Source organism: Geotrypetes seraphini, chromosome 8 (assembly GCF_902459505.1).
Source record: "Geotrypetes seraphini chromosome 8, aGeoSer1.1, whole genome shotgun sequence".
NCBI lineage: Eukaryota > Metazoa > Chordata > Amphibia > Gymnophiona > Dermophiidae > Geotrypetes > Geotrypetes seraphini.
In genome coordinates this window covers 139,208,876-139,233,830 of record NC_047091.1, presented here as the reverse complement: position 1 = coordinate 139,233,830, position 24,955 = coordinate 139,208,876, and the positions used below count along the sequence as shown (strand labels likewise).

Sequence of the window (24,955 nt, the reverse complement as noted above, 5' to 3'; positions counted from 1 at the left end):
AGGAGGATAAGCAGTCCTCACATTGTAGGCATTTCAAGGACACCGATAACCTTGGTGCATAACCTGTCAGCACAGTGTTCCAAGGAAGCACTGTGTCTTTGTATCTCCAGCTTCTATTTTGTGCCCAGGATCAGGAGCCCTTAATACCAGTGAAGTTGAAGTTAAATCTTTCCTCTTCTTCAGGTGGGACTTGGAGGATGACTATTCCCAATGACCTCTGAACATTGCACTCTTCATATTGATGCATCCCCAGCATCCGATGTTGCTCCTGGACTCATAGAAGCCAATGCTACCAATGCCAGTGTTGATGGACTGGACTTATTGGCACCAAATAAGCATAAGTGCTGCTTTTCATAACCACAAAGACTTAGATATTTGTAAACATAATTTACAGCAAGAGGTATCGTACTTAGGCCCCAGGCACTGCAAGCACCAGTTATGAGTATCCATAATGGACCAGGCATACTTCTTAAAACCACTGGGGACCTTTTTCTGGGACATGTTTAATTTTGCTGTGGATATTTTTTTCTGGACAGTTTAGGCCTGCACAAAAATAATGGAAACTTATAAACATCTAAAAACTCACCATCAGCAATCATCAATGTATGAAAGTGGCAGGATTAGGTAGAAAAAAAAGTTACAAAATTAGTAGACAAGTTACGGTAATTTAATCATGTATTTTTTAATGGGTATAACTAACGGGCAGACTGGATGGACTGTTCAGGTCTTTATCTGCCATCATTTACTATGTTACTATGTAAATTAGAATGAAAAACACACATCTTGATATGAGTTCCAGTGATGCACAAAAAAGTAGCTCCATTGAAAGATAGACTGAGGTGATTCTGCATCACAGTCTTGAGGCAGCTGAAAATCTTTTAATTCCTATGAAGCTGGAGTAGCTTCCTGCATGCAAGCTCTATTGGTGACATCACCCATGCTGAGTCTTTGTTGTCCTGCTTGTATTTGGAGAAAAACAGAGCCGCTTTGACTTTAGCATACATTATGCTTAAGTTAGGTGATCACCTGCTGCTACTGCTCCATTGTGGACCCAACATTTTTTTTTTGTAAATTATAGCTGCTAGGATGGAGCTGTTGTGTCCTGCTGCTGGGTTTTAATAAGTGAATTAGACTAGAGTTATTGAGAATACCATGTTTCCCTGAAAATAAGACAGTGTCTTATATTAATTTTGGGCCCAAAAAATACACACTATTTTCAGGGTACATGATCATCTCTCCCTCCCTCCCTCTCCTTCACCCCAATTCTTCCTCTTTCCTTTCTCTCCCCCACATGTGCAGCATCTTTCCTCCCCTCTCACCCATCCCCTTGTGCTTTCCCTCTGTAGCATCTTTCTATCCCTCCCTCCCATCCCCCTGTGCAGCAGAACCCTTGCCCAGCTTCTATCCTTCCCTCCCTCCCATCCCCCTGTGCAGAAGAACCCTTGCCCAGCTTCTATCCTTCCCTCCCTCCCATCCTTGTGCAGCAGAACCCTTGAGCACCCTCCCCCCGCCACGCAGCTGAACCCACAGACCTTCCATCCTTCCTTCCCATCCAAACCCCGCCAACCACAAGCCCTACATACCTCCCTCCAGAGCAGCATCGGGACGGCAGCACTCTAAAACAGGCTGCTTCATGGTCTTCTCCTGTTGGGGCCTTCCGTGTGCCGTGTTACTGATGACATCATCAGTGCTGCGGCACAGGGAATTCCCCGATGGGAGAAGGCCACGAAGTAGCCTTTTTAGAGTGCTGCCGGCCCGACACAGCTCTGGAGGGAGGTATGTAGGGCTCGCAGTCAGCAGGATTCAAATGGGAGGGAAGGATGGAGGGTTAGTGGGGGTTTAGGCAGCGGGCAGGGGAATAGTTGCTGCTGGCGAAGCCAGGGACTAGGACTTATTTTTGGGATAGAGCTTATTTTCGAGGAAACATGGTAGTTTGACTTGTGGGCTGCAAGGAACACCTTAGAGAGCTAGATATGGCACAGGGACCATGGGTTTAGACACACTTGAGTGAGAAAGCAACACCTATTCAATTTGTCACCAAGTTCAAATGATCTTCCCAATGATCAAAGCATATGTGTTTCTACAGAAAAAAACTAATTTTACAATATTTTGGGCTAATATTTAAACTTTGCAGTTATCATTTAAACACACCCGGATATCAGTGCTGGATATCAAGGTATTACATCTACCACTGACAGTATCCAAAAAAAGGTAATATATAGCTGTTTTGCTAATTTAAGTTATTTGAATGTCACCACTATCCAGATAATCTGCTCCTGGCTCATGTCAGCACTTTCTGGATGGCGCCAGGGCAGTCTCTATTAATTTTCAATTCTATTGTCCAGATAATGTTGCTGAAAATTAGTCTGGCCCCAGTCAACATTACTTACCTAGGTAGCAGCCATTTTGAAAATCAGGCCCTCTGACTTTGTTTCAGTTCCTTATTGTCCTTGTTAACGTATCTTTCTGTGACCCATTTTACTAACAAGTTCTGTGTTCTCTCTCTCTCTTTTTTACTCTCTAAAGCAGGAGCAGCAGTGCCAGCAGCACAGCAAGCCTCAGCCTCCCCAAACATCTTGCCCCCTCCCCTCAGGTTCCTCCACATCCTTCTTCTGGTCCAGGCTTACCCCTCTCCATTTCTAACCTTGCTACCTCACAGTTCCCTCTCAGATCTCAAACCCAGCACTCGCACCATCCGGCCATGTTTGCTCCCCCTCCCACGTTACCACCTCCACCAGCATTACCTACCAACAGCCTTGTGATCCCTGGTCATCCGGCAGGAACAGGCTACTCAGGTAAGTCCCATCTTCCAGAACTCACTGTGTTAGTGGAGAGATTGTAGAGTAGGGTGAGTGGGTCTGTCCAAGGAGAGAGGAAAGAAAGGGCAGGGGCAATTCAGACTCCTTATCTTAACTCTTAAGGATCTATCTGTCTAGGTGAGTAAAAGCAGTTCCATTTTATAGATTAAGGTCAAGAAGAATGTGTCCTCTCAAGACTCTTGACAGGATAACCAGGCCTCATGTGAGCAGAAAAGTTGGCTTTGTTGAGCAACTAAGTGTTTTCTACTTGATTGAAGTACCTATTTTAAGTTCTTCTGATGAACACTGGACTCATTACATTTTTCAACAACACCCAGGATAAGAACTTTCTATCCTGGTATTAAAAGGAGTGATGATAATGTAGGTCACCAATATACTGCATGAATACAATTCCAAAAGCCAGGAAAAGGGAAGCATTTATGGGATTCTAGTATCTTATACTTCTATTTATTGAAAGCATTTCTAGACTTCTTCCCTAGCTTCAAAGAGAAGTCACCCAACACAGTTTATAATAAAACCATAAAACAATCTCATAAAATACAAAAGAACAATAAAACAAAAGTAAATAAATAATCCATAGCATTAGACAATTTATATAAATATCTCAATAAGTATTGATCAGATTCTCTTTGATAATCTTCTATAGTGCTTCAGACAATGAATGTGTGTGTACGTACTATATATAAGATAAAGAGTCTCGTTTTCAAAACTTACAGACATCCAAAAAAACAGCATAAACTGGCACTTGGACATTTTAAGCACCAAAATATCCAAACTAATTTTTAGATGGCTTGCAGGTCATTCACTCTCTAGGATGTCTAAACATTAAGGGATTAAGGGGGGGGGTGTAAGAGGCCTGATTTGGGCAAGCTTAGCACTTGGACGTTTCACAGGGATAATCAAACCTTTTTTAAGACATCCAGGGCATCTTGTAGACATTTAGAGTTAGACCTGTTTTAAAAGCAAATAAGGACCAAAAAGGTACCCAGACTAACCAGATAGCCACTTGAGACATGAAAGTATGCCCCCCCCCCCCACATTCTCCCAGTGGTCACTGACCCCCCCACCCCCAAAACCCTCCTACCAAATATGTAAATGAATCAGTACATACCTGTCTCTAGAACAGCAGCACATAGTATGGGAAAGCCTAGCAGAGCAGCACACAGATGTCTTAAGTAGCCTGGTGGGTGGGGCAGTGAACCATAGAGAGGCGGACCCAGACCCATAAGCCCTCTACCCACTACATTTATGATGGAAAGTGTGAGCCCACCCACAACCTACTGTACTACCATATACAGTAGGTGACACCTGCAGCCATAATGGTTATTGGCGTAGTAGACAGATGGGTATAGCAGGTTTTGGGGGAGTTTTGGAGGGTCTCACCATACTCTAAAAGGGGGTTCTGGAGAAATATGTACCTGACACCCCTAAGGTGCCTTACTGCCCTGTTGGGATATCTGCGTGGCCAGTCCATCAAGATGCTGGTTCCTCCCACATCCAAATAGGCTTAATTTGGACGTTTTGAAAATGGACATTTTTGTATTCGAAAATGGCCCAAAAAATTTGACATCCTAAGGGCTAAAATGTCCAAATAGGTCATTTAAAAAATTTAAAAAAAAAATTGGATGTCTTAATGGTTTAGAAAATGGATGTTTCCCCACCCCAACCTTTGGACATCTTGCAGGTAAATGTCCTCCATGTTTTGGCAAATCTTTGATCCCAAATAAAGTATGTATTGATTCATCAAACTCTTACAATGTAACAATAGTAATCTTATTAATAATGTTACTAAGGTGTATCATACTGGAAACTCATTAGATGTCTGCTAACACTGCTCAAAATACAGATACTTTTAGTCATCTACACCAGTGTTTTTCAACCGCTGTTCCGCGGCACACTAGTGTGCCGCGAGATGTTGCCTGGTGTGCCGTACGGTCAGGGCCGCCATCAGGGCAGTACCACCAGTCTAGGGAGAGGGGCGGTCCGCCCCACGTGGACAGGAGAGAGCTGGACTGGGGACCCGCGGAGTTCAATACATCTCGAGCCGCGAGGCTCGTCTTCTGTTCCTGCCTGCCCTGCAGCTAACATATAGCCGATCGCAAGCGTTCCCCGATGTCAGCGCTGACGTCGGAGGGAGGGCTTAAGCAAAGCCTGCCCTCCGACGTCAGCACTGATGTCGGAGAATACTTCCGTTCGGCTATTTGTGTGCGGCAGGGCAGACAGGAAGCAGAAGACAAGCCTCGCGGCTTGAGCTTCGTTTTGCTGAGAAAGTTGCAAAGATGGGCTGGGAGGCAAACACGGAACACAAAAGGGGGGAGGGAGTGCGTTTTGGACACAAGGCATGAACTTGGGAGAGAGGAAGGGAGGGAAAGAGATGCTGAGGTGGGGGAGGGAATGCGTTTTGGACACAGAAGGCATGGACTTGGGAGAGAGGAAGGGAGGGAAAGAGATGCTGAGGTGGGGGAGGGAATGGGTTTTGGACACAGAAGGCATGGACTTTGGAGAGAGGAAGGGAGGGAAAGAGATGGTTGTGTACACGGGGAATAGAAGAAAGGAGAATTTTTGGTCATAGGGAGGGAGTGAGGTACAGATAGTGGCATACCAGGGTGGGGGGGGGGCGGTCTGCCCCACCCCGGGTTTACATCCCAAGGGGGTGCACAGCTGGCCACCCTCCAGTGTTGTCCCTAGGCCGGCAAACTGCGGCTCTTTAGCCACTTGAGTGCCACCGCCGCCAACGGTGTTGTTGGCGGTGGCAGCATTATAAAATACTTTCTTTGTGTTTATTTGATTCCTATTCAAGAGAATTACTTTATATATAGTCAATATAGGCACAGAGTTAAATTTTTTAACATTTTCTAATGGTGGTGTGCCTCGTGATTTTTTTCATGAAACAAGTGTGCCTTTGCCCAAAAAAGGTTGAAAAACACTGATCTACACCATAGTTTTTCTGAAACACATATCCAGCACTGCTACATTTGAAGATAAGTACTTTTATTTTGGATATAAGACACATTGGAAGGTAAAACAGTAAAAATTTGGGGTAAACGATTAAAAGTAATAATCTGAGCTGTGTTAGCAGACATTCAATGCATTTCTAATATGATACCCCTTAGTAGCATTATTAAAAGATTATTTTTGCTAAGGGTTGTCTGAATTAATACATATTTTATAAATACATTTTAAAATGTTGGGGTTTTTTTAACGTATAGCTTTTATTTTGCCAATTTGCATTATCTCATACAGAGCAGAACATCCATAAGGTCAGTAATAACAGGAACAATAGAACTGAAAGGCATCATAAACGGAATGTCCATCATTATACAAAATACAGCCAACAGCATCCCCCCCCCCATCGAATCCCACAAAACTGAACAACACGTTCACTGTACAATTTTCTTCCACTTCCTAATAAAGCTCCCCATCCTATGATACTTCAAGGCCATCGGCCTATACGAAGAAGGCCAATCATCCAATTTATTCAGCACCAATTATATATCTGGGGCAGCCGGTAGTTTCCAACTGGTGGCCAGCACAAGGCGAGTCACCGTTAGAAACAGTTTAGCGAAATAAACTTCCCCCTCATCCCAAGTAGTGTCTTAACGATGCAGTAATACTAATCCAAACTGAGGGCTCTAGAGCCTTATCAAAAACGGAGGATAAAACATGAAATACAGAGATCCAAAGCCCCCGGGCCATTCCACAGTCCCAACACAAATGTAAATAGATACCCGGAAACCTGCATCCCCACCAACATTTTCCATCTCCCTCTCCAGACAGCTTTGCCAACAAAACAAAGCTTTGTACCCGTTTTCCACCATCACAGTAGCCAGGCCAAGTGTTGCTGTATGCTTCCAAGTCATTTCCCATTCCTCAGGGGTGATGCACCGGCCTATATCTACTTCCCAGGCAGACATTAAAAATGTTGTTTTAACTGAGTTACAGTTTTACTAACACCTTTTGTGATATGCAATATTATTCATTGGCGATTGGGATTGCCACTTTGATTTTTGCATTGATGTTTACTGTATATAAGAACATCTATTTTCTCCAATATTTCTTCCAAATATATGAAAAAATCTTCATATCTTTTAATACTAAATATTCTTCTAGTAGAGTAAGACCTCAGCGGCTACACCTGAACACAATATTTCATTCAAGTTCAGGCTTAACGTAGCTAGCCTCCTCATTGGTCTTCCTCCACCATAACCCATAAGTATTATTTCAATTTTTCAATTTCATTATAGAACTGGTCATATCAAACCTATAAGTTATCTTAGTCACAAAACTGAAACGGGGCTCCGACATGAATCCACGTTTCGCTGATATGCTGTTTCAAGGAGCTACCTCTATTAAACATCAATAAAGAAAAATACCAGAGAGAGATTTTCAGTCAAAGCCATTTTAACTTTATCAGCTCAAAAGTAATCTCACCGTTATGAGAGACCCGCTGCCAGCCTTGTTCCATTCTAAATATGGCAGCAGCGTCTTCCTACTCATTTAACTGCATTCTACCAATCAAAATGAAAAATTGAAATAATACTTATGGGTTATGGTGGAGGAAGACCAATGAGGAGGCTAGCTACGTTAAGCCTGAACTTGAATGAAATATTCCCCCTTTTACAAAGGTGTACTAAGCATTTTAGCGCATGCTAAATATTAGCGCATGCTAAACGCTAATGCATGTATGTTATCCTATGGATGCGTTAGCGATTAGCGCGCACTAAATCCACGCTAAAACACTTAGCACGCCTTTGTAGCCGCTGAGGTCTGACTGTACTAGAAGAATATTTAGTATTAAAAGATATGAAGATTTTTTTCATATATTTTGAAGAGATATTGGAGAAGATAGATATTATTAAGTAAGAAGAGGAAAATACAGAAGTGAAGCTGTGCACTTTATATATGTTTGAATACTGAGGTGCTTCACAATATATATTTTTTAAAAAGGGGATTGATAGTAAAGCCATTTGTTTGGTGCTTCCTGTATGTATATAAGAAACATCCCATGCCCTTAAACCCCATTCATTGATTTGAAGCGTGCACCACGGTTTGCAGTAAAAGCAGCGTCACCTCAACAAGTTAAAAGCGTTTGTGCTACCTCTTCCCAACTTTGCAGTAGTCCTTCCTTCCCTCCCACACTGCTGGAATAAATCAGCAACTACTGGTACGTAAGTGGCAGGAACCAGCCACGGCGGTATTAGTATTAACACAGATAATGAAATCATCAACCAGCACATCAAATGCAGTAACTTAAAATAATCTTTAAATATCAATTCCTGATTAGTTAGTAATGAATTAACCGCTAGTTTGTCGCTGATTAATCAGGAATTGGCATTTAAAGGTTATTATTTTTAAGTTACTACATTTGATGTGCTTGCTGAGGTGCTGGTTGATGACTTTATGTATCTGTATCACACATGGAGCCCCTTCCTTTTTCAGTCTTTGGCCCCTGTTAAATTCTTAATTTATTTCCCTTTTCTAAACAATCTGAAAGGAGGGAATAGCTCAACAGCTCCACTACTACAATCCCCTGCACTCCAAACCCATATCCTCGGAAGGAAAGCTAACCCAATTGAACAACCACACAGCTTCCTGACTGCTTGCTCGTCCCCAAGAGAGAGTTGGTGGATCAAAAAAGCCTTCCTCTGCCCAGGCCTAATCAAAATTTTTGCCCACCAAAACACTAACATTCTACTCATAAAGCAGCTTTGCTTTGATTAGTGTATGAATAATCTCATGCACCAATTACCATCTTAACTTTGGCATTCATTACAGCTACTCCTCCCCCCTCTGCATCACCTATTAAATGATGGGTGTACAACTCCTTTCGAGTTGGCTCAGCCATGTTATGGCACCTCTTGAGTTAAATTCCTTAGGTGTCTTCTCTATTAAAGTCACTCGCATGCATGGGCTTTAAGTAACTTTTGGGATTATGGCATAGCCAGTGCATTGGTGTTTTGCGTAACCTTTGGGGGTGTCTCAGGGTGATAGTGTTATCTGGTTTATTTATCAACCAGGCATAAAAGAAGACAACCAGCACTTAGTCAATTAAAAACATCCAGAAAAATACACGTGAAAAGTCCAAGTCAACCTCCTCCTTTTATGAAACTCTTGTTAACTGTTTGACACCGGGAAGTGACACAACTGTCAAGCATGGGGTTATTAATGTATTTTGCTCAAGGAATAGAAAGAGCAACCCTTCTATATAATGTCAGTAAGGGGTTGGACTCATTTTTGCACCAGTGAGGAGGAAGGAGGGCAGTGAAGGAAAAAAGTTTCTGCATTTGAGGTAAGGCCTTCAAAACTTCAATGTTACACCAGAAACAGAGAAGGGGTTTAACTGCATACATTATGACACCTTTCATATAGCACTGAAATAGGCCACATGTTTAAACTTGCTGAAGACATGTTAATTACTTTCAGTGCAGTGACCATCATGCTGTCATGTGACATTCACTTGTCAAAAAACTGAATAGGTCCATAATATGTTCTGCAGATAAAAACAATAAAAGTTAATGAAAAGTTAGAATAAGCACGTGAGGGTAAAGGCGGAAATGGATCAGGCTGTGCAGCATAGCAGCAGGAATGGGCAGACTGTGTGGGCCTTGCAGCTTTTATGGGGAGAAGAGATTTCATTTATTCCTGTTATGCTACATTCCCACCAAAGTACTGCTCAATGCAGTTTATAACAAACATATGATACATCAATTGAAAACATTCAGTAAAAATTCACAACAGCTTATGAAATTGTAAAACAGTGCCTGGATAACTGCCCATCTACAGGGCCAGTTGGGACTCAAGGTAAGAACCTAAGAATAGCCTTACTGGGTCAGACCAATGGTCCATCAAGCCCAGTAGCCCGTTCTCACGGTGACCAATCCAGGGCACTAGTACCTAGCCAAAACCCAAGGAGTAGTAATATTCCATGCTAACAATCCAGAGCAAGCAGAGGCTTCCCCCATGTCTTAATAACAGACTATGGACTTTTCCTCCAGGAATTTGTCCAAACCTTTCTTAAAACCAGCTACGCTATCCGCTTTTACCACAACCTCTGGCAATGTTGACTTTACAAATTAAACACTAGATTTGGAAATGAAATCTATATGTGCTGAGTTTGTCCCAGCAAAATTTCCCACATCAAAATGAATTTATTTATAAAAAAATTATAAACCGCTAATCAAAGCAATGTACAAAACAACATACATATTGTTAAAACACACCAAATATCCATAAAATAAACAAAATTAACATTTACAATATAATTGTCAAGCTGGAGTTCTTATTTCATCTTACTGCATCTACTACATCAACCCTTAGGATCAGTGCATGGTCAAAGTAGGTCAGTGTTCCATCTATACGTATTATATAAAGGCATCGACAAACAGTTGGGTTTTCAACTGTTTCCTGCAATTTTTACGATCTTTACATAATCTCTTAACCCCAGGGAGTTGACACACAGCAAACATGCTTTTAGCTACTGGAAAGGAGAACAGTTTTAGCCCGGTGAATTTGCCTGGGGAATTCCTTAACTATCCAAGCAAATTCTTTTGAAAATTTGCTGTCACATTCTGTGTCTGATTGTCTTGTTATGTATTCGTATCGAAATTCATGCAGTGCCCATTCTGAATGTTAATCATTTTATGAGATTAAAAAAATGTTTGTGGATAGGTATCATCACTTAAAGAAGGGATCAGCAACCACCTCGGAGCTTATATAATCCTTGTCCAAGTGAAGGGGTTAAGGATTGGTGCTCTTTCTAGACATTTTAATTTTGGGGCTTTGAACCCCAGGAACATTTGTGGTATGTAGTTATGAATACAAGTGGAAGACCACTTGAGATTCTTGCTGCTAGAGTCTTGTGTTCCATCTCGGAAATGTTTGGGAAGCTTCAAATTGGATGGAATGGTGGATAATAGGAGGTAGTGGAACTAGGTTGGGGTACATTCAGTAATCCAGATTGGGATGATTTTAGAAAGTTACACAATAGGTACGCAAAGTCTTATTGTCCATTAGATTCTTCTCCTCCAGCAATTATGAAAGCAGCCCCTCTAAACATTCAATTAGATTTATTTGGCTGGTTAACATATGTTAGAAAATGGTAAATTTCCATCAATTGGGAGTCATATTATTATCACCCTGTACCTAAAAATCACAGAGATTCAATTTCAATAGTAGCTAATTACAGACCTATTGTATCTATTCCTTTTTTGTTGTAAAATTAATAGAAGGCTTGGTTTATTTACAATTGTTACATTACCTGGCTCATTATTCTCTTTTGCATAAGTCTCAGTCAGGCTTTAGGCCGCTACATAGTACTGAGACGGTCTTGGCCTCCATTTTAGATAGTCTGCTCAATTTGTTTAGTAAAGTCACCAGTGCTCTGATAATGCAGCACTGGTGCATTTGATCTCGTGCATTAGTGCATTTGATCTCGTGGATAAAAAACTGCTGGAATGTCTGGATGCCATTGGTGTGCATGATAATGTCTTGGGTTAGTTTGAAGGCTTTTTAACATCACGTACTTATCAAATCCGGTTTAATAATGATTATTCTAACAGCTGGAGTAACCCATGTGGTGTTCCGCAGGGTTCACCTCTATCCCCTTTGCTTTTCAATAGTTATCTGTCATCACTGGGTGATAGATTATCCTATTTGAACATCAAGCTGTTCAGCTAGGCTGACAACATAACCATTTTGATTCACATTTCTACTTCGCTTTCTCAGATCAACGACATAATTGCTGAGAGTCTTCTAATAATTGAACAATGGATGGTAGAATTTAAATTAAAACTTAATTCAGAAAAGACTAAATTTTTCTTTGCATCTCTGCATCAAGATTTCATTGAGACATCTATAACTTTAAATGCAAAAATCTATACCTTCCAACCTACTCTTAAGATTTTAGGAGTAATTGTGGATCAAAATTTGACAATGAAGAACCAGGTTGATGCTCTGGTTCAAAGAGGTTTCCATACATTGTGGAAATTGTGCACCATCAGAGCATATTTTGATGTTAAATCTTTCAGATTCCTGGCTCAATCCTGGCTCAATAGTCAGCTTGACTATTGTAACATCGTCTATTTTGCAGGTATTCAGACTGCGTATTGTGCAGAACGCAGCGGTTCGCTTGATTTTCAACTTGACTAAGTTTGATCATGTTATACCTTTTTATCGGCAACTGCATTGGTTGCCAATCGAGTCTCGCGTAAAGTTTAAGTTTGGATGCATTTGCTTTAGGGTGTTGGCAGGTCTAATACCAAAATATCTTCTGGATTCATTCAATTTTGGTAGTTCAAAACATTTTAGACAATCGCATGCTCTCTTTACTTTTCCGTCTGTTAAGGTCTGCAAATATAAAAGATATCATCAACGTCTTTTGTCCTATTAAGCGGCATCTTGGGACAAGGATTTGAACTACCTAATTACATCTTCTAAAACCTATTAACAATTTAGGCGATCTTTAAAAACATATTTGTTCATTAGATCATTTGGGTAATTGATACATTTTATTCACTGTGTACATTAAGTCGCTACTAGTTCCGGAAAACGTTTTACTGCATTTGGGACTAATCACTTTGAAAAGAGAAAAGACCCCTGAGGCAGGCAAGAGCCGAAACACTGGCCATGTCGGGTCTCATATTTTGAAATAAAATATTTTTCGGCCCAGTTCTGAAGGCAGTTTCACTTTTGTTGGGTGTTGTTTTCTGATGTATTTTTGGACTCCATTTCTTTTTCTTGCTGTGTTATATCTACACAGTTGGTCACACTTTAGAAAAAATGGATTACCCAGACATGTCTTCTTTATAGAGGACTGTCCGGGTGTCCAGATGGTTTCTACATTTCAGGAGTTTGTTGAGGTTTTGGCCTCTCCCCAGCCCAGGGGGCCCCTGGAGTTGGGTTTGGTTGTCCCCTATCCCCAATCTACCTCCTCTGCTGCAATTCAATCTTTGGGCCAACTGGCAGCGTCATCGAGGTAAGCCTGCTGTTGTTGACCTACCCCGGAATCCTTCTCTCTGCAGCATCCCACCTACACAAGAACAGGAAGTCTTACAGAGAGGAGGTTTCTGGGGTAGGCTGAAGGCCATGCCACCAGATCCCGCTGAGAGATGGGTGTTGAGAGAAAGCACCTGTGGGAGACAGGGGAGGTGTTGGAAGGAGAGAGAGAATTGCCCATGAGGGAGGTGTGGTTGGAAGGAAGGAGGAAGGGAGAGAGAAAGAAAGAAAGAAACACCTATGAAACAGGGGGGATTGGACAGAGAGAGGCACTCAAGGGTGAAGAGGGTGGGTTGGAAAAAGAGAAAGAAAGAAAAAAAAAAAAAAAAAAAAGAAGCACCTGTGGAAGAGAGGGTTTAAAGGAGAGAGATACCCCTGGAGAGGAGGGGGATTTGAAAGAAAGAAAGAAGCATCTGAAGAAGGGGTATGGAGGGAGAAAGTAAAAGAAAGATGCACCTGCAGAAGAGGAGGTTGGAAGGAGAGAGAAAGAAAGAAAGAAGTGGGGAGTGGGTAGGGCCGGGGCTGGGTCATGTATCCTCTTTGTTTGACTTCACAAATATGGTAACCCTAAGAAAAAATATCCCTTGCTTCTGCCTATCATGGACTAACTTATCTCCAGAGAGATAATGAAATAGATCTTTTAGGACCTCCTTCTTTCTCCTCCTCCCCCATGAAATGTATTTTATTTTAAGCTTGAGCTGTTTCAAGTGTTATATTTGAACTGGGAGTGTGGTGATGTTAGTGGTGGGAGGGCTATAACCTGTTTATGCATTGTGAAGCCCCTCTGTGTTTTCTGCTGGGATGACTCATGGTGTTCTCTCTTGTCTTTAGATACCAGCCTGTTGATATCATTCAACCAACCAATCATGTATTGCCAGCCTCATTCGGGGATTCTGATTGGTACTTTGTCACAGGCATCTCTCTTACCTCCACCAATGAGTCCTCATGTAGAAAACCACCACAGCATGACCTGCAGAAACAGGGAATGCCAGGTGACTATCTGATACATTCTTCCTTGTGTCTTGCTGGTACTGACAGGGCTGCATGTTTGTGTCCTTTTTTTTTTTTTCTCCATTTTTCTCTTTTAGATCACGAACTTCTGAGGCAGGAGCTGAACAACCGGTTTTTGGTTCAGACTTCGGACCGGGCCGGTGCCTCCCTTGGCTCGGTGCCACTGCTGAGAGCAGAGTTTCACCAGCACCAACACACGCACCAGCACCAACACACGCACCAGCACACATTCACCCCTTTTCCATCGATGCCGCCCACTGCACCTCCCATGGTGCGTAACCCAGCCCGAAATGTGAGGATAAGTAGAGCATCTCTGTTCACAACACTAACCTATCCCTCTCCTGCCCTCCTCTCCCAGAACAGTCAAAACCTCCTCTCCTATATGGGAACCAAATGTGAATACTCAGATCCTGCCAGTAAGCTCCAAGTCATAGCAAACAGGCTGATCCAGACCTGGTCATAGCGACACTGAATCTGTGGGCATGTAATGCCAATTTCTCTAAGGTAGCTTGCTAAACCCAGAACTGGATCGCTTTGTCAGTTAGGATGTGGAGCTTGTTGGCAACTCTTTTGGCATGTTGGGAGTTGAGGAGTAGCCTAATGGTTAGTACAGCAGCCTGAGAACCGGAGGGGGGGGGAGGGAGGGAGGGAGGGAGGGAGGGGGGGGCGGAGGACTGGGTTCAATTCTCACTGCTTCTGGGCAAGTCACTTAACCCTCCATTGCCCAGGTACAAAGTAAGTACCTGTAAATAATATGTAAACCGCTTTGATCGTAACCATAGAAAGGCGGTATATCAAATTACTTCCCCTTTATACAATGTAAACCGCTTTGATTGTAACCATAGAAAGGCAGTTTATCAAGTCCCATCCCTTTTTCCTTCCCCTTTCTGGTTGTGCTACTGCCAATTTCTTTATTTTTGTTTGGGATTTTTTTTTTTAACCGATTGCTTTCTATCTCTAAATACAATTGTAAAGTCATATTAATTTTTGAAAATAACATGGAAACTGAAATACTAAAAGCCAGTGTACCCGGGCCTAGTAAAGAAACAAACTGTTGTCTAGGTGTTAGTATAGTATGATCTGAAAAGCAGTGTAGTAAACCAAGTTGCTGGAATCGACTGCCATCACAGATCAGAACTCTTGAGGTCTCCTCAACTTCAGAAAAGCAATAAAAACATACCTCTTCATCTGACACCCCCCCCCCTCCGCCCTTGATCCATGAACTACAAAGAATTGTATATTTGGTAACTGAACTAGTCTGTATCACATAAGGATAAATACACCTGATATGTGCCAACTAGGATGAAAACTTGTATTGTAATCTTGAACTGATATTATGTATGTTTAACCTGTAACCCGTTCTGTGCTCTTTGGGGACAACGGGATAGAAAATTAATTAAATAAATAGTAAACAAAATGGAACGTCCTGAGCCTGCTGAGTAGGAAAGCAATAGCTTGGATTGAGCTGTTGTTCTCAAGGACCAGCATGCCTGCTTTTCACGTTGAAAACCATAAGCCTACCACTCCAGAATGCTTTGTGAGGCAGGGATCGAGCATTGCACATTTTTAGCTGGGGCTCATGGGGCCACTCAGTTTGACTTACCAGAGCACGCATGTTCTCTCGTTCCTTCAACAGAATGGTCTGTGATGTATCCCACACAAGAGAAACATTTCCCTGTCAAAAATGAGACCTTTAAGTTGCCTTTGAGAGGCTGCTCTCTGTCTCAGCTAATGGATTCCAAGCCCCTCTAGCTTAAATTGCTCCTTTCACATGCTGTTTGCTCTGCAGACGAGATGCCGTACACAACACGTAGCCTGCTGTCTGTCTTTTGCTGACAACATAAGTTGATTTAATGATAGCTGCAGAAAGTGTTTATCCTGAGTTTTGCACTAATAGACGAAAAAAGAATTTATGTGCTTAACTGACGAGGTGTCCTGCAAGAATCCATATGTGTGTCACATGCTCTACAGACTTTAACAATATATATTCTGTGTACGGCATTTTGATATTGAACATGTGAGACTGCAGAAAACGCACACACACACACACACACACGTAACATATAGATTTTCTGTTTACCATGTGACTTTTGTCACCAGAATCATTCAGAGAGAAATCCCGAGCCAAAGTTGGATTATTACGGATGCAGGTGGAAAGGTTCCAATATACAGACTGACTGAAAAAAGCTAACCTGCATATCTGGAAACAGTTCAACACATCATTGACACACAATTGTTGCAGACTGTCCCTAACAAGGAAACAACCCCTACTCCAGACTAGCTTTAAAACTAACAGGTAGCCTCTCGCAGCAAATTGTGAATAGTATGTATGAATGGAGGAATAACCTAGTGGTTAGTGCAGTGACCTGGGAACAGGGAGAACTGGGTTCAATTCCCACTTCAACTCCTTTTGACTCTGGGCAAGTCACTTAACCCTCCTTTGCCCCAGGTACAAAATAAGTACTTCAGTATAATATGTAAACCACTTTGATTGTAACCACAGAAAGGTGGTATATCAAGTCCCATACCCTGTCCCTTTCAGTGACTAGCAGCTTGGATATCACTGTCATATAACACTTGTGGTTCCTATGTCTTGCTAAAGGCCTGGAATATATTGTCATTTTTCTTAGCCTATCCACAATTCCAAGAACTGAAACCACACACACCTTACAATTAAATAACATAATACACTGATTCACCATTTTAAAAGCAACATTTTAATGTGTGTGCAGATTCTGGCTTGTTAATATTCCAGTGTTGTGGGACATCAGTGAACTGGTAGAACTCCTGTGACTTGGTTGTAGGATTTCTGTACCCCGGGATAGAATGAGCAGATGTGTAAGGTGACCATTAAAGTTTGGTGGTGCACCAAAACACTTTCTTCCTGCAGCTAAAAAATTAAGAATTTTGAGATGCTCCTCTTAGAGTTGGTGTTGCATGTGCACTACTGTACAATATTAACACTATGCCCACGAGAATGAGTTGGCCAGTTCTGCAGTGAGTTTCAACTTGGCAGCTTTTATTTAATGAATGCTTTTCTTATCTGCTTGTAGAGCTATCTGCATTTAGCCTACATGGAATCTCTCTTTAATTTTAATTACAGTAGAGTCTTGGTTAACAGGGACTCTCACACAACCAGCAAAACAATTGCCAGTGGGAAAAAAATTGTCCCCCGAAGCACCAACAGCAGGGTCCTGAGCTGCAAATCCTCCCTCCCACCCTCAAGCCCCTCCCTCTTGCCCCAAAGCACCAGCACAGCAGCAGTCCTGAGCCACAAAGCCCTCCTACCTCTATCCCCAAAGTGGCAGATGCAGGCAGCGGTCTGGAGCCACAAACTCCCTCGCACAGCCGGTCAGCAGGAGGCAGCCTCAAAACAGGCTGCTTACAGCCAGCCCTGGCAGGGCCTTTCCTCTCATGCATCAGAGGAAAGGCCATTCCGGGGTTGGCCGCAGTAGCCTGTTGTTGAGGCTGTCTCCTCCTGACTGGCGCACTCGGGTAAGGAAGGGAGGGAGTTTGCCGTTCAGGACCACCGCCTGCTTCTGCCACTTTGGAGTTTGAGGAAGGGAGGAGAGCTTTGCAGCTCAGAACCGCTTCCGAGCTGGTACTTTGAGGAGGGGGGGAGGGATTGAGAGTGTGTTATACAAGGTTTCTAACACACTCTCAATTAACTAGAAAAACAGCTATCCGGTATCCATCAATCCCCGTGAGTGCCAGATAACTGAGATTCTACTGTATATTATTATAATGTTGTACGTCTTAAAACATCAACCCACATTTCTCTGCATTGTATCTAACCAAAACTAGTGGACTATATCTGTCAAGAAGAGGCAATTGAAACACAGTCCCTCACATGAAAGAAGTTCTTTAGATGTTGTTATAAGTTTGTATGTGCCAGTAGCAGTGAGTTTGCAGTCATCCAGCTGCAGGACTCCATTTTCTAAGTAACGTCTGGCTCCAAAAGTTTGTGCTTAGCATGCATCAAAATAAGTCCCTTTTCACCTTTCTCCTGTTACAAGGGCCCAACTTACAATCCTAAACAGGTCTTTATTCAAAAGAAACTCATCTTGGTAGGACGTTTGACAGCCCTTATATACTAGCCCTCACAACCCAATCCTTGAATAGCAGGATTTTAAATCCCTTAGGAAAGCCGTTCTCCAGCTCTTGTGCCAGCCTCAGAGCTCCCCCACCCCGGCCCCTTCTATTGAATGCATTAGGTTTATGAATCATGGCAACTGAGCAGAGCGATGTATTTTCTGGTTGCGTGTGCTTGTGATCGATCATGTTTAGTCTCTAGAAACATGTTCCCAGGCACCCCTGTCCAGCTATTCATGTTCTTTCCACGATGCCTTACCCCCAGCTGCCATATTAAGTGAAGAGTATTTCCTAGTCTTGCCCTCCCTCTCTTGCTCTGGAGAACATAATCATTTTACTTTCAGCAGTCTTTGACACCTTCACTGCATTGAGTGGGGGCTTTTTTTTAGCATACTGCCACCCGGATAGTAAACTCCTTTCTTGTGCATCTCATGATGTGACAGAGGGCTGATATTAATCTGCCCTAGTGTATCCTGTACGGGCTCACATGGTGCGTTGTACAAAATCCTTTGTTGTTTGGAAATAGATATGTGGGCTTTTTCCAACAGTTCTTGGCAAACAGCAGCGGAAGCTGAAGTCTTCATGCGGTGATAGCATTATACCCTCATTCCAAGAGAGTGGGCAGTGGGAAAAGGAACATCTTTGTGAACTTGAGTTTGCCAGCTCTTCAGTACACATAGTGATACTGCATGATATTTAAGGCAGAGCAGTTGTTGGTAATAATGAAAAGCTGCCAAGTCCTGAACTTAAAAAAAAAATTGCAAATATAACGTTGTGATTTATTATAACCAATGCTGTTTCTTGTTCTGAACAGTATACTGTACTGTATTGAGTGGGCTGGGTAATGCCAGCGGATTACTCACTGCATAAGGGTGAGACAGGCATTCAGGGATAGGGGGGAAGGGAAAGTTTGTCAGGTCATACTCAAACCCGCTGCTCACAAAGTATGGTGGAATGATGGAGGAGAAGAGCAATCTGTGTGCCAGGTGTTAAAAGAACAAGGTGCCTAACTGGGGAAAAAAAAATCAGCTTGAGAAGTTGTCAGCACTCATTCCCTTGTGATGATATGAAGTGATGCATGTATGCAGTATCTGTTTCACATTATTACAGAAAGGAAGACTTTGCTGTGTTCCCTGAAGTCTAAGGAAATATACTCATTGTTTTGCCCTTGTGGTTCTCTTTCAGTTTGACAAGTATGCGTCCAAATTGGACAATTCCTTCTTTCGACATTCCACTGTAAGTATGACCTTTTTCATATAACACTGACATTGCATGCTTTTACTGTCATTGCCCCTCCTACCATCTTGGGAAATGTGGGTCACACCAGTGACGTAGCCATGGGGAGCTTGGGCCCCCTCCAGAACTCCGACACCCCCTTTTGCTGGCGGGGATGCCGAGCCCCAACAGCCACATAACTAAAGGGCCGCCACTCTCCACTGTTTCCTTCCTGCTCTGAGCACGCCGGGACTTCTCACGCATGCTCGGAGCAAAAAGGAAGTAGCAGGGAGTGACGGCACTATAGTAATTTTGCTGGTGGGGCATGGCATCCCTACCAGCAAAGGTACTATTAGCACGCCTGCAGGTGGAGGGGAGAGGAACTATGCCCCCCCCCTTAAATTTGCAGGGCTGGCTATGCTACTGGGCCACATACTTCTGGAAGCCTATTTCTTTACCTTCAGCACTCCATACTTGCATTTTCACAGCTCCTCTCCCAGCATGACATGCTTAACACTCTTTCTATCCCCCCTACCCTCCTTCTCTGGATTTCAAGCTTCCATTTCCACAGCTCACCACTGCAACTACTTTGCGCTTATGACATCACATGCTTACATGCTCATTATCTCCTGATCTCCCCACCTCTGATTTTACATGCTTACATCTCTACAGGCATTGCGTTTTTTCATTCTTATGGTCTGCCTTCTTTTCTGGTCATCTCCCTCGACTGTCGTAAAAACTTTCAGTTCCCACCAGTTGCTGCTGTCATCGGTTTACCACGTGAATGTTTATTATAAAGTAATATAAGCAGCTGTTCATGCAACCTCTCACATTCTTTAGCCTTTTTTCAGTTTGTTTAACATTTTAGCTGTTTTTATCTCTCCTGTTACTTGGGCTGTAATGGTACATAAAGCAAGAAGGATCATGGTTTTTATTAGGGTACGGCTCTCTATAGTAAGGGTAGATTCAGTGGCATTTCTAAATACTGATTAATGCAAAATTTTACTATTTAAATTGAAGAACCTTGGTTCTTACCTTCCAGTGTCGCCACTCCCTGCGACTTCCTGAAAGGTGTGACGGGATATAAATAAAGCTGTTATTATTATGGCTATTCCAGCCTGAGTAAAAGGCAAGTCTTTTGGTGCCCTCAATAATTAGGCTGCCTATATTAATTGCCACAGAATCTTATGCTTATTAACATTTTTACACAAAAACCAAAACCATACTGCCGCTCCTGTGGCTAGGAATGGTGCGCAAAAACCTTAAAGGATATGGGGATAGGTGGCAATTGCTGTTACTGCTACTATAATGGCTTCTACCATTCAGCAGGTGGACCCAAGGGGGCATTTTGACAGAGGTACCTCTCCAGTTCTTAGACGCATCGAGTTGTCATGTAATCTCTGGAGAGGAGAAATTTAACTGGAGTTGAAGTGGGTCCGTATAGAGATGCCAGTCCAGCTGCTGCCCATCACACGTGTGATACACCCCTCCAGAAGGCTTTTAGAGGGGTGGTTTGTTTGGGGTTTTGTTTTTTGTTTTTTTACTTTTCTCTGGCCTGGGCTCCACTGGATGATGTCATTCATGTAAGAGGACTAATATCCTATTCATTCTGGAGAAACTATAAGCCAGCCTCTCCCTCTATGAACTGTTTTGCATTTGAAGCTGCTTCTTGCAGGTTAAGCCAGGGCTCTGTACTCTGTGTCAGCCAGCCTTCTATCTCCTGTCATGTCCGTCACATTTTCTGTCACTCCCCAGTGACAGGTCTCTTACAATATCTGTTTTTCCTGTTTCTACAGTTCTTTCCATCGTATCCACCAACGATGCCTGGTATGCCTCCCATGCTTCCACATTCAGGGCCCTTCAGCTCTCTCCAAGGGGCCTTTCAGCCGAAGGTACCGTGTAAACCTCTTCCTGTTGTTTCCTGCTCAGTGCTCTATGGATGGAGTGGGTTATAAATATTTAAATACATACGTTATTGATGAGTAACCAGAACATATTACACCACTCTGGGCCCTGATTTTCTGCTGGAGGAGTTTTACCTGACTGTCTCAGTTCTCCTACACAACCTACAGGAGAATGAACCTAAATTCTTATGCTTGTCACGTCATAGTGTTTTGTAGTCGCACATTAAGGTGTCTTTGTAGAAGGCACACTATGCACAATTTCATTCATGTCATCTTAAGCTTTTATCTAAAACAACCAGCATATTTCAATTTCAGAATAGTTTGCAGTATAGGTACTGTAGTTTGTGACCAAAGTAAAGAAGGATTTTTCAGAGTTTGGGAAATAATAGAGGTTTTCATTAGACCATGTTGAAAATAAGTAGGACACCAGTGGGAGATACACTTACAAGAGCTCTATTTAACCCACAATGAATAGAAAAGTTTTTGTAAGGTATATCCATAATGGGAAGCTGGAGAAAAGTAGGCGAAAGTTTGGTCACACATTCCTGTAATGCTGCTAGCACTGAGGATGCAAGCTATGTAACAATCTATCATGAGCCAAGTACAGGACTTAGAAATCAGTGTCATATTGGACATGAGTTTAATTGGAGAGTCTGCTGATTCTGTGACTCAGCAAGACTGAAGTAGGGTTGAGTCTTCCTGTAGTCAGCAGTGTGCACGGTTTCATTTCAGCCTGTGCTTTAGAGTGGTTCCAAGAGTGCTGAGGTGAGACATTAAGCCATGATCTTGTTCGTTTTCTGGCAGCTTGGACAGGAATAAACATTTTCATCCCAGATATGATAAATTCCAAACATTTCTTCAGCAATAGAGTTCCCTCTGTAAAGAGTGAAATAGAAAGGCACAGCCAACGTAATTTAAGGAAACTAAGCATAGAATATAATTAGATTTTGATTGCAGAATTGAAAAAAAAGCAATTTTGCCTTGCTTGATTATATTTTTTAATTAATTCTTACAACTATCTGGATATTTCCCCCAGGAACTGTGAACATAATGAATCTTAGAAGGTTTAAACTCTTTGAGGTAATAGGGTACAGGAGTCGGTTGGAAACATAGAAACATGATAGATAAAAGCCAAATGGCCCTTGCAGTCTGCCCATCTGCAGCATCCACTATCTCCTCCTCTCTCTAAGAGATCCCATCTGCCTGTCCCATGCTTTCTTGAAATCAGTTAGCTTAGCAAGGTTTAAAAAAGGTTTGGATAAATTCCTAACAAGGAAATCCATAGGCAATTATTGAGATGGCTTGGGGAAATCCACTGCTTATTCTTAGGATAAGCAGCATAAAATCTGCTTTATTAATTGGGATCTAGCTATGTAGTTGGGACCTCAGTTGGCAACTGTTGGAAACAGGATACTGGGCTTGATGAACCTTCAGTCTGTCCTAATATGGTAATTCTTATGTTCTTATGTTGTCTCCACCACCTCTGCTGGGAAATTATTCTACACATCTACCACCCTTTCTGTAAAAAAGTATTTCCTTAGATTGCTCCTGAACCTATCACTTCTTAACTTCATCCTATGCCCTCTCATTCTGGAGTTTCCTTTCAAATGAAAGAGACTCGCCTCATATGCATTTATGCGGTCCAGAGGAGGGCGACGAAAATGATAGGAGGCTTGCGCCAGAAGACGTATGAGGAGAGACTGGAAGCCCTGAATATGTATACCCTAGAGGAAAGGAGAGACAGGGGAGATTAACGTAGAACAAAATCTTTTCCAGAGAAAGGAAAAAGGTAAAACCAGAGGACATAATTTGAGGTTGAGGGGTGGTAGATTCAGGGGCAATGTTAGGAAATTCTACTTTACGGAGAGGGTGGTGGATGCCTGGAATGTGCTCCCGAGAGAGGTGGTGGAAAGTAAAACTGTGACTGAGTTCAAAGAAGCGTGGGATGAACACAGAGGATTTAGAATCAGAAAATAATATTAAATATTGAACTAAGGCCAGTACTGGGCAGACTTGCACGGTCTGTGTCTGTATATGGCCGTTTGGTGGAGGATGGGCTGGGGAAGGCTTCAATGGCTGGGAGGGGGGAGATGGGCTGGAGTAAGTCTTAATAGAGATTTTGGCAGTTGGAACCCAAGCACAGTACCGGGTAAAGCTTTGGATTCTTGCCCAGAAATAGCTAAGAAGAAAAAATTAAAAAATTTAAATTGAATCAGGTTGGGCAGACTGGATGGACCATTCGGATCAGTCTGCCCAACCTGATTCAATTTAAATTTTTTAATTTTTTCTTCTTAGCTATTTCTGGGCAAGAATCCAAAGCTTTACCCGGTACTGTGCTTGGGTTCCAACTGCCAAAATCTCTATTAAGACTTACTCCAGCCCATCTCCCCCCTCCCAGCCATTGAAGCCTTCCCCAGCCCATCCTCCACCAAACGGCCATATACAGACACAGACCGTGCAAGTCTGCCCAGTACTGGCCTTAGTTCAATATCTGCCGTCATCTACTATGTTACTATATATGTTACTATGCCATATAGGTATTTAAACATCTCTATCATATCTCCCCCCTCTCCCACCTTTCCTTCAAAGTATACATATTGAGATCTTTTAAGTCTGTCCCCATACGCCTTATGATGAAGGCCACCGACTATTTTAGTAGCCTTCCTCTGGACCAACTCTATCCTGTTTATATCTTCTTGAAGGTGTGGTCTCCAGATTTATACACAATTTTCTAAATGAGGTCTCACCAGAGTCTTATACAGGGGCATCAATACCTCCTTTATTTTTAGATTGTAAGCTGCTTTGCTACGATCAGAAGATAAAATCTTCTTACAACTCCATCCTTGCGTACCATCAACACTAGGCATAAAACATTTTTTTTCAGTCACTGCCCCTCAAATTTGGAATCTATTACTGGCCCAGGTACGGGAAGAAAAATCCCTTGACAAGTTTAAAGGGAAACTAAAAAGTTACCTATTCAGGGACACTTTTGAATAACCCATCTTAGTGCTTACATGACAGTGACATTTAAAGCAGGCAAGCAACGATCAGTGTAACTCCCTTTAAGTTTTCCCTTTCTCCGTTTCTATCCTATACTGATTGAAGTTCCTCCCCATTTTTCCTTTTGTTTGAAGTAAGTCTGAGTCTCCCCCAACAAACTGTTTGTCTCCCCCCTCCCCATTTTTAAATGCACATTGCTTTGAAAGTCTGAAAAGGCGATTTTTATCAAATTTTAAATAAACTTGGAAACATACAGTTAAAGGCGGTATAGAAAGACACAAATAAATAAATAAATGACCTAATTTTCAGACAATTCTTTAAGCTTCACTAGGTCCTTCATCATGTTGTTCACACCATCAGGGGTGTCTACTCTATTTACAGATTTTGGTATCATCTACAAAGAGCCAAATCTTACCTGAAAGCCCTTTAGCAATATCACTTACTAAAATGTTAAAAAGAATAGACCCAAGAACAGAACCTTGAGGCACACCACTGGTAACATCCCTTTCCTCATTGACCACTACCCTTTGTCACCTTCCACTCAACCAGTTCCTGACCTAATCCATCACTTTGGGGACCATCCTGAGGGCAATCAGTTTATTTATTAAATGCCTGTGTGGAACACTGTCAAAGGCTTTGCTAAAATCTAAATACACCACATCTAGCGCTCTTCCTCTATCCAATTCTCTGATAACCCAGTCAAAGAAATTGATCAGATTTGTTTAACAAGATGTGCCTCTTGTGAATTCATGTTGCTTTGGGTCCTGTAATCACTGGAAGAACACCTCACTTATTCAAGATATAATCTACTGGAGAAAGGGGACAATTCTGGTCAAATTGATTCTCTGCTAGTCACATTATGAAGTTGGGTTAAGGGAAGAGGTCAAGCTTCCAGGGGAGATTGTACTGTTCCCTTTTCAT

The 24,955-nt window shown here is 42.3% G+C and overlaps 1 protein-coding gene across 10 annotated transcripts in view; it reads left to right on the top strand.

The window, feature by feature from the left end:
• Positions 1-24,955, top strand: part of FBRSL1 (fibrosin like 1) — a 1,030,218-nt gene that overhangs the window by 977,641 nt on the left and 27,622 nt on the right. For 6 of the 10 annotated variants that reach the window (XM_033954188.1, XM_033954185.1, XM_033954191.1 and 3 more), the window contains 4 exons: positions 2,527-2,795; positions 13,901-14,115; positions 19,101-19,151; positions 20,927-21,022. In XM_033954188.1, the coding sequence (XP_033810079.1) occupies positions 2,527-2,795; positions 13,901-14,115; positions 19,101-19,151; positions 20,927-21,022 (631 nt within the window). Of the gene's footprint in view, positions 1-2,526; positions 2,796-13,643; positions 13,805-13,900; positions 14,116-19,100; positions 19,152-20,926; positions 21,023-24,955 lie in introns of all 10 variants that reach the window. The other 4 variants (XM_033954192.1, XM_033954187.1, XM_033954183.1 and 1 more) reach the window with 3 other exon arrangements.